The sequence below is a fragment of the Cyprinodon variegatus genome, unplaced genomic scaffold, assembly GCF_000732505.1.
Source record: "Cyprinodon variegatus isolate N-32 unplaced genomic scaffold, C_variegatus-1.0 Scaffold328, whole genome shotgun sequence".
Taxonomy (NCBI): domain Eukaryota; kingdom Metazoa; phylum Chordata; class Actinopteri; order Cyprinodontiformes; family Cyprinodontidae; genus Cyprinodon; species Cyprinodon variegatus.
Genome location: NW_015150781.1, coordinates 194,005 through 204,400, shown reverse-complemented (window position 1 = coordinate 204,400; position 10,396 = coordinate 194,005). Strand labels below are relative to the sequence as shown.

Below are 10,396 nucleotides of genomic sequence, written 5' to 3'. Positions count from 1 at the left end.
CCTCCTTAATCCAAGAACAAATGCACTTATTTTAAGAAAAAATAACTTATCTAGATTTCAATTTTTTCCAGTGTGTTGTACACAATCAGATATAGCTGATAACAGCGGGCAGAAAACTACACAAAAAAATTATCTTGACTTTTCGCATAGTAATATCAAAAACGTATTTCTGTTTTTTCTTGTTACATATTTTGTTAAAAGGCCAAATAAGGACTTCAAACCAAAAAAAACTAATTTTCTGTTTTGTTTTATTCTTGGATCGGGCTTTAAAGGGTTAAATACACCTTATATATCTTTATTCTGAGCTGGACAGTGTTCTGATTAGCTGTCTACAGAGACTGCATTGCATTCATGATATAAAAAGAGGTCCTTGTAAAAAGTATGCAGAGAAACCTACTTCAAATCATGGCGTATTTGAACCTGCCGTATTAGAAGCTTTCGTTCAGACCGTCCATTTTCCATAGCAGGATAAAGTAAACAGCAGAAGGGAACGAATCCCATTCTCAGATTCTTATGTCATTATATAATCAGTGGTTTTCCTGTTAGACAGACGACAGGATAAGTTACAGAGTAACTTCATGGCGCTCAGATCAAGAACACGTCGCCGGTCACGCCTACGGATTCTTGGAGATCAATACTTAAGATATGCATCCAGGCATACTCTGAGCTTTTTTTTATTACCTTGGTTTTTTACCGGAAGTCTCTTTTGGTCTTCCACTCCAGGCCCAGCCTCCTTTTGTTCGTTATCAGCCCAGTTTTTCCAGGCAACTTGCTGCCAACAAATGTTCTTTAGCTGAGGTTTGACATGGTTGTGGTTTGACTAATGATTTGACTTTCAGGACAACACATGCAGTTGATTTGAATACAAGCGAGAGTCTCTGCAGTGAGCGAGTTGCAGCTCGTTGGTGTCCTTGCAGCAGTGGAAGCTTGTCTGAAGCAAACGTGTATTTTTTAGTCATTTAGGAAGATTTTCTCTCTCTTTCCATTGATTTTTCAATATGAGGTCTTGTCTGCAGCTGGTGGTGGTAGAACGGTGATCACCTGAACCGCACCGCAGGCCTCTGTAAAATATTTAATCTATTTTCATTTACATGCACATTTTAGGGAAACATTAATACGATGCATCATCAAACCCATTCAACAGTCAGTTTCTGCTCTTGACTGAAGATGTGATTCATATTGTGATCAGTAAACATATAATGCTGCCCGGCCATGTCTCTTTCTGCCTGCACAGCCTAATTCTTTCTTAATGGGGTTTTCCTGTGCAGACGTACAGAAGAGGATTAGGGCCACTGAAAAAAAAAATGTTAACTGATTTTTTTAATTTTATTTCAGTATAGTATGGGAAAAAAGTCAGAATTCTGTCTTTTTTCTCATGTTAAACTGAAATAAAATTTAACTGATTTTTTTAATTTTATTTCAGTATAGTATGGAAAAAAAGTCAGAATTCTGTCTTTTTTTCCATGTTAAACTGAAATAAAATTTAAAAATCGGTTAACTTTTTTTTTTTTTTTCACTGGCCCTAATCCTCTTCCTTAATGCAGCAGCTAAGATCTCTTTACTTTGTTCTAAAATAAAATAAAAAATAAAATAAAAAGTCTTAATTGCTTTCTTGGCGATTAACAACTATTAACAATAAGAAAAACTTTTTTTGCAGTCGGGCTCAAAAGTTTCAACTGTTGCTAAATTTTCATTTTCATTAAAATAGAATAGAATAGAAAATCCCTTTATTGTCACACGATGGGGAAATTGATGTGTTACAGCAGGAAAACATTTCAGCAAAAAGACAACTGGACCTTAAAAAGTTCCTAAAAATAACAGAATCAGAGGCAGATTTAAATTAAATGAATAAATAAATACTTTACTGTACAGTGTTTTTAAAAATATAAATATTAGATCATGGACGTATTCAATTATTTTAAATGGTTACAGAAAATCTAACTGTTCCTCTTTAACCTTTTTAAAGAGGAACTTTTATATTTTATTGCCCAAATAGAACAAAGTCAAAGATAAACTCAGGGAGCAAATTATAAAGAAAATAAAGATTAATTTTACAGTTTGCAAAAAGAACAACAGTCAAAAAAAGCAAACAAAAAATTCACAGAAAAGAGATTTAAATAAACTTAAGTGTATTAAAAGGAATATGAATTTGCAATTAATACAACATAAAAAGAATCGGCAATAACGGGAATAAAATGATCTAGGATAGAAATACCATTGGTGTAAATGATGCAGTAAAATCATCAAAAGTGATTAATTTAAAAAAGTAAATCGATTTTAGGTTCAAAAAATATAAAAAGTAAAGGATATAAGTTTAAGAAAAATATCTAAATCAATGGTAAATTTAAAAGTTAATACAAAAAACAACTTAAGGTTCCAAATATTCAACATTTTGAAAAAAAATACATAAAATAATAGCCTGATTAAATACATATATAATACTAAATTAGAAAAAAGTAAAATAAACAAATGAAGTAATCAGCAGTTGCACCATTCAGGGTATAAATAGTTTATTAGAACAATCTATAATGTTCTTTTTTTTTAGCATTAATTGTATTATGCTTGCTATATTCAGGATCCTGCCGTCAGATTAGCTTAAGATGATGAAATCTACCTGCTGGTTTTTGCAGGTGAGAATTGAATGAATAAAGAATGAGCGATAAAGGAACAATGATCAAATACTGTGGTGGAAAGTGAAATCATCATTTTAGGAAAAAGTTACACACAGAGCATGGAAATAAAAACAAATAAAACAATAATTTCACATCCATCTTAACCCTGTTTGAGCTTGTTTTGTTTCTCATGAGTTGATGCCTAAAAAATCTTTTCTTTTTACTGCTTCACAAAAAAAGATTCAGCAGCAACCTGCCTTCTTTGGAAGCTAAGCAGATTTTTGCCCCATTTCTGTTTCCTATCAGCGGCCATAAACCTGCAGCATGTCTCAAAGGTTTAGTTTTAGCTCCAATGACCCCAGCTAGAATGTCTGCTCCCAGCTAACCCTCTGGCCTTTGTGCAAATATGTTTTTTTCCCCTGTTTTTATGGAGATCCGAAGGCAAATAACCTTTTGCATTCCTAAAAGCCATAAAGAAGAAGCTGTGTGCAGATGCAGCCGCTTATTTAGCAGTTTGCAGGAGGCGTATGCAGATTTCACCTAGTAGGGCTGTGTTCGGTGGTCTGTAGAGTCTTTGAGTTCAATGGGTTTTTTTTTTTTTCGTTGGCAGCCACCAACAATATAATCCACAACTAAATCCCAGTTAAAGGGTCGCCTCTGCAGCCTGGTTGTCCTGCATTCAGCTGAAACCTTCAGTGGAAGCCATTATTATGACTGGAGGAGTTATTGTTTTATGTGTAAAAATTCCAACCTAACATTTAAGTCTGGTTTTGGATGTTGCATTTGGAACTTGTCTCCAAAGCGTCTTTAAGGATGGCGGGCGGAAGTGTGGAAACTCCCACCACATCCCATAAAGCAACTGATAAGAGACTGTTGTTATCAGGTTGAAGGATTCATAGCTGGGCTGTTGTACATTTCTCTAATTATTAACCGACTCTGCTCAAAATATTCTCCTTGTTTACGGCATGAAACAATAGAGACGTTCCAAACTGAGGTCTAACTAGTCCTGATTCAGGCTCACGTTCCGGTAGCTTCAGGAAACGAGGACATAATCCACACAGCATGACCTCGTGTTGCAGACGGACATCTTTGGAACTTTAATGTCTTTGAGAAAAGTTATAATTATCCCATACTAATGGTCTAAGACCAAGGGCACCCAAGGGCAACTGCGTCTGTCCAGTTTGGGGAAGGACTTAGCTCTCTCCTTTGCAAAGAAACAAACCTGTCTGTTTTTTGTTTTCTACTTTTTTCTGCTCTCAGAAAATACAGACGTCTTTCTTCCCTCCAGGCGCTCAGGTTGCACCGATCACACAGCAGAATGAGTTCACCTGCGACTAATGATGGACATCTGAACTGGTCCTGCAGGACAAATACAGCAGAACTCACAAGTAGATGGAAACAAAACCAGAAAATGCAAAAGGCAGCGTGTAATAAGGCTGCAGGATGAAGGGATTTCTAGATTTAGGGTTAATGAAACAAATTCTATTCAGTTTATTTCTATAGCTCCAATTCACATCATGTCATCTCAGGTCACTTTCTAGATCACCAAATCAGATTGATTCAAAGTTTTCTATCTAAGGAAAACCAGCTGATTGCATCGACTCATTGACTCTTCAGCAATCCCTCACACTAAGCATGCTTGTAGCGACAGTGGAGAGGAAAAACTCCCTTTGAACAGGAAGAAACCTCCAGCAGAACCAGGCTCAGTGTGAGCGGCCATCTGCTGAGGCCCACTGGGGTTCAAGGAGACAGAAGCAGACATAGAAAAAGAAGCATAGATACAAAAGGCAACTGTCAACCAGCTCCACAGGCGGCCCCGTCCAGGAAACACACAGCCAGGCAGACGAGCTCCGAGCCAGCTCCCATGTCAGAGGATGAAGAGAGCACATCCAGTTAGTCACAGTCAGAGAAACAGGACTACACTGGAAAACAGGCCAAGCTCCAACATCTAGAAACAAAGGTGTTGATGGCAGCAGCACAGCTGATATTTCTCTCCAGGATGGAGTCACAGCCAAACAGGAACAGACCAGATGAAGCTACTATGAGAAAAAGCAGAGAGAGCAGAACGTTAGAGATTGAACTAACAGATTCTGCAGAGTGGGAGAATAGAGATAGAATGAAGCAGAATGATGAAAAAGGGGTCCCTATGTCCTCCAGCAGTCTAAGCCTATAGCAGCAGAACTATAGAGATAGATCAGGATAACCTGAGCCACTCTAACTAGAAGCTTTATCAAAACGTTCAAACAGGAACGTCCAGAGCTCTCTTAAAGCCTCAGCATAGTGTTTCAGTTGCTGCGCTTCCATAAAGCATCAACTTCCGCAGATTGCAATTTCCTAAATGGAAACACTGGATAAAAAACTCTCCCTTTTTTCGATTTTTTTTTTTTTCGAAAAGTTTTTTTTTTTTTTTTTTTGGATCATACGAGTCATGGATCTGCAGCTCGTCCTTATTGTCTTGTAAAAAGACAAAAAGAAGACTGGAAGTAGTTGGATGATGATTGCTCATCTTATGTGGATTCATGAGGAGGTTGAATATGTTTTTTATGAATTGCTACTACTGTACCTTATCCTGGAGCATCAAAATAAGCCCACATGATGACTTCTCTACCTCTGAGCCTGATAATGGTGTTTAACCTTATATGCTGGTTTTGTTTGTTTTTTTTCCAAAACGCAGTGGTATGCAATAGGCCACACATTTTACTCATCTGTCCCATTTTCTACATACATCAGCAATTTCAAAGCCTCCAAAAATCATGCAAATTTATTATTTTAGCGAGAGCTATTGTAAGTTCCCACCTAGAAATCTGTAAAAATTTTACATCCCAACATGTGAAATCTTCCTGAGTTTTTCCTCTCCACTGTCGCTACCAGCATGCTTAGTGTGAGGGATTGCTGAAGAGTCAATGACTCGATGCAATCAGCTGGTTTTCCTTAGATAGAAAACTTTGAATCAATCTGACTGGATGATCTGGTGAACTGGAAAGTGACCTGAGATGACATGATGTGAATTGGAGCTATAGAAATAAACTGAATAGAATTGAACATATATACTAATATCTGAAATCCTCTAGGGAGGATTTCTGTCTTAAATGAAAATCTTTTCTTTCTGCAGAATGATAAACTTGATTCTTTATTTGCAAATTGCCTTCAGACCTTTCTGAAACTGATGTGACACCAGCTGCTTCTCTCTGTAATCACATTTCTCTGCCTCGGCTTTAACACACAGATCTATGCTCCAAAGCAACTGACTGCAAATGCAAAAGTTTTTTAGCATGAATGTGTGGCTTTATATTCATGGTGCAGGATTTAAAAAATAGTATAACCAATTTAAAAAAAGGATAATTTTTCTTCTGGTACTTAGATTTTCATTGATATTCCTTAAAAATATCAGCAGTAAATAGATCAAACAAACAAAATCAGCATCTCATAACACTTCACTTCACCAAAGATTTGCAGCAAAACTATATAATGTGAAGTAATTAATTTTCTAACAACAGAAGTTTGTGGTTTAAATTAAAATTATTAGCTAATCTGAAGAACAGGTTTCTGTTATCACTTTCAGTTTATGTGGACGTCTCGGTTAGATTAGCTGCACGCTGTTCTTGTATCACACATATCTGACATTTTTCCTGCTTATTACTCCGTCATTGTTCTCTCTCACTGTTGTGTTTTTCCAAGCTGATCCCAGTCTCTTTACTCTCTCCTCGTCGGTCGTTTTTGTAAACATCGGATTTGTCTGGCAGGTTTATTTTTACCCCAAAGTGTTTTGGTTTTTGCAGTAGCTTTTTCACTCCGTCAGCCTTTGTTTTGGTTAGCCTGAAAGTTTTCTTTTCTTCTTTTTCCTGTTTGTCTCCTTCCTATACTAGCCTGCCATCCAAGCCCATTGAGGAAACTCTCCATGCGTCTTGAATGCATGCAGGAGCTCTTGGAATCGGTGCATATTTCCAATTATGCGAGCTTGTCTGTGTCTTCTGTGCAGCACAGACTCTTTACTCAACTTTTCATGCACCGCCTGCTTGATGGACTCTGAATGACACACAGCGGTTAATAAGGGATGAAGATCAGACAATGGCTCCCAGTCAAACACAAGAAAATACCTGCCGTTTATTTAACTCAGCACCAAGCGTGTCCAGTCCTGCTGCTTGGAAATATGTGTCTGTGTTCGCCACCGATCCTCAAGCTGCAAGAAGAGATGAGACTCATGAAAGTATTCACGCCGTTTAGACCATCTAGACTTGGATTTTAGTTTGATAAAACCCCACAGTGCAGATTCTGAACGTTGTGGAGAGCAATGAACACAGCAGAAAGCTCAGGGAGACAGTGGGAGGGGGGTTTAAAGAAGCATTACATTTTAAACTAATATCTCCACCCTTTGAGAACCTTTTCTTTTCTTTCATTAAATGCACATAAATCACAGCAGGATAGATTTACACAGTTAATGTAGCAACCCGAAGCCCCCCCCCCACCAACACTCTCTCACATTCATTCACCCTCATTGAATGATTTCATTCATCCACTAATTATATTTTCAGAGTAAAAACTTGAGAACTTCTCGTCTGTTTTTAGGTTTTTTCAGTTTCAACCATATAACTTTCTAAAGTAAAAAGATGCTTAATAAATTTTTTAAAGAAATTAATACTTTTTTTTTTTTTTTGGCTTTAAATATAAATATTTTACTGAGTACAATGATTAAAATAACAAGTAAGGACTGTCGATAAACTCTCCCATTAAAACAGAAGGCAAGCTTCATAGACAGACCGATCCTTAAACACATCGTTTCTTTTTTCTTTTCTTTTTTAATTTTATTAATAATTTTAAAAAAAATTATAAATAAAAACATGAACAAATAAAAAAAATAAATAAATAAGGATTTTTTTTTTCAACTTCCACCCAAAATATAGACACAAAACAAACTAAAACAAATACAGGTTGGATTCAGACTCCTGACAGCAGAAACTGCAAACATCTGACATTTTTCCACTGAGTAATAAATAAATTATAAATGATTTTAATTTGAAAACAACGATTTTGCACATCAGCAGTAGTTTTATAGATGAATTAGAATATTCTGTCCCACGGCAGCAGGCAGTCAAAGCATTCCTCCCATTTTCCATATACGTTATATGGGGCAACCTTCAGTTATTTTTATTTATTTATCAAACTATTTTATTAAACACTTATGAGAACCTCTAAAGCTCTGATCAATCCATGATCTGATGGCTCGTCTCCAATGGCAACAGCCAATCAGAGAGCTACAGACATCAGGGGGATCATCTTTTAACGAGACACCAATCATTTGTTTATCAGTCTAGCCTTGGATTTAATTTAATCAAGCAAACAAAAAGCCCGGTTTGCATTTTGATAAAAGTTTTGTAAAAGACAAAATAGACATGTGGAAAAAAAAGGTACAAATTTGCATCCAGATGCAGCCTGAGAAATACAGGCCAGGAATGCTGGAGGCTACAGATTAAAATATAGCTTCCTACAATGCAAAAAGCATCTAGAAAAATTAAATTAAGTGTAATAATATTTAAATTGAGTAGGTAAATAAGATGATTTGGCAATAGAATAAGTATTTTTACCACTAAAATTAGATAATTCGATAACATCCACATGAAATAAGACAAAGCTTTTGTTTTAAATTGTTTTAAATGTTAATCGTCTTGTTCCATCGGCAAAGTGTCTCACTTACCTTCAATTCAAGAAAAAATGCACTTAATTTAAGCAAAAATGACTTAAATTTAAATTTCCTTTTTTGCAGTTTTACAGTAAACACACAGTCTGACAAAGGCGGATCTGTTTTATCTTTTTCTAAATCATTTTGTGGATACATTGCATAATACTGTAGTTTATATCAGTAATATGAAAATGTTGAAAAGGTTCTTCACATGAATGGTTTTCACAGAGCGGTCACCAGAATCCTCCTCAGCTTTTATGACTTATTGCATAAAGTGATAATCTTTCTGGCACTTCTTCTGTTATGATTGCATCTTCATCGTTTTTATCTTAAAAGAAACTGAAACTTTAAACAAGTCGCCTCCTGCTTTTTTTTTTTTTTTTTATAGAGGATGCACAACAAATGAGGACAAGGAAATGCGTGCAGAAATGTTCAACTGATGCATTTCTTACAAGTTAGCAGCTGTTTGATCTCTATCCTGGAACAGGCAGCAGTTTAAAAGCGAAGGTCGGATCATTTCCGGCTCTCAGAGGGAACTCTGGAGGAAACTGGAGTTTTTTAGTGAGATTTTGAAGAATCGGTTGCTCAAACTTCTGGTACTTTCTTGTACTTCCCTCCATCCATTTTCTGTCACACTTCTGGGTGGCGAGGGTTGCTGGTGCCTATCTCTAGCCTTCTACAAGCGTGGACAGGTCTCCAGTCCATCTCAGGGCAACATAGAGACAAACAGGACAAACAACCATTCATTCACACCTAAGGAGGATTAAGAGAAGCCAATGAACCTAACAGTCCTGTTTTTGGACTTTGGGAGGAAGCAGGAGTACCCTGAGAGTGTCTTTGTCCAAATACGTCGTCTCCTTTTCTTTTAAGGACTTCTGCACCAAATTGCCAGTGTGAGCAGGTAGATCGCATCAGAGCGTTGGGTCGCTCAGTGTGAGAACTTTTAATCCCTGCGGTTCCATCGTACAGTTTGAGCTGCAGCTGTGAGCAACGATTGAGAAATATTGAACTGTTTATTCCCGACTTTATTGCTTTACTTGTTAGTAGAATCACTCCTTAAATCTTAACTTGTGTTGTTTTCATTTTAGATTCAGCTAGAGCTGGACAAATACCTTCCGCTGGTCAACAGCCCCCTCCTCCCCGCCCCCACCGACACAGACAAGAAGTACAGACGAGAGAGCGCCTCGGTGGTGGACGAGTACTTCTCAGAGGACAAACCCGCCGCCCCTTACAGCCTCAACATCAACCTCATCCTTCCTAACACCACCCACCTCCGCACAGGCCTCTACAGGCCCAGTAACCCCAAAACGCTGACGCCACAACAGATCAAGACGGAGCCAGGAGTGGAGGTGCCCTGCTCCATTCCAGCCTCCACTCAGGCGCTGCCAGACTTCACCTCCGTCTTCAGCGTGTCTCCTGTAGTCAACAGTGTTTTCATCAAACCAGACATGAGCTCTGGAGGAGGGGTGAGCGTCTCTACGGCAGCTCAGCAGCAGCCTCACTTAGACACAGAGCTGCAGATTGGACCCCCGCCCCCCCAGCAGCAGGTCTACCACATGCCCATCAGCAGCTCAGACCTCACCCTGTCGCACAGCAGCACGGGGGCGCAGGGCTCCGCCTGCGGCAGAACCATGCTGAACCTGGGCGCCGCCACTCTGCCCACCAGCAACGGCAGCTACATGATGCACGCCGAGCACCAGCTGCAGCAGCAGCATCACGGCTACTATCAGGTGTCCCCAAACAGCTCTTCCCAGCCGACGGCACCCCACAGCTTGCCCCCCTCACCTCCAAACTCCCAGCCAGGAAGCCCGGATGGCCAACCGGAGCTGCTCAGCCTTGGGACGCAGCCGCCGCCGCCGTACCAGCAGCGTCTGGGAGGGATGAAGGTGTCAGGACTGTCTCCGCACGCGCTTCTAATGACGCACGGCCAGGGCGTTCTGACGGGCCCCAAATACAACAGGCGGAACAATCCTGAGCTGGAGAAGAGGAGGATCCACTTCTGTGACTATCCAGGTAGGTTACCTGTGTGCATGACTGCAATTTATTCAACCCTGAAGAAGTTTATCACATAAAATAAATTTAAATCAGTAACTTTAAAAGATAAAAT

At 38.8% G+C, this 10,396-nt stretch overlaps 1 protein-coding gene across 1 annotated transcript in view; it reads left to right on the top strand.

The window, feature by feature from the left end:
• LOC107091197 (Krueppel-like factor 5) overlaps positions 1-10,396 on the top strand; it is a 34,149-nt gene that overhangs the window by 6,479 nt on the left and 17,274 nt on the right. The window contains exon 2 of the mRNA XM_015384989.1: positions 9,378-10,302. Coding sequence (XP_015240475.1) covers positions 9,378-10,302 — 925 coding nt within the window. The remainder of the gene's footprint in view (positions 1-9,377; positions 10,303-10,396) is intronic.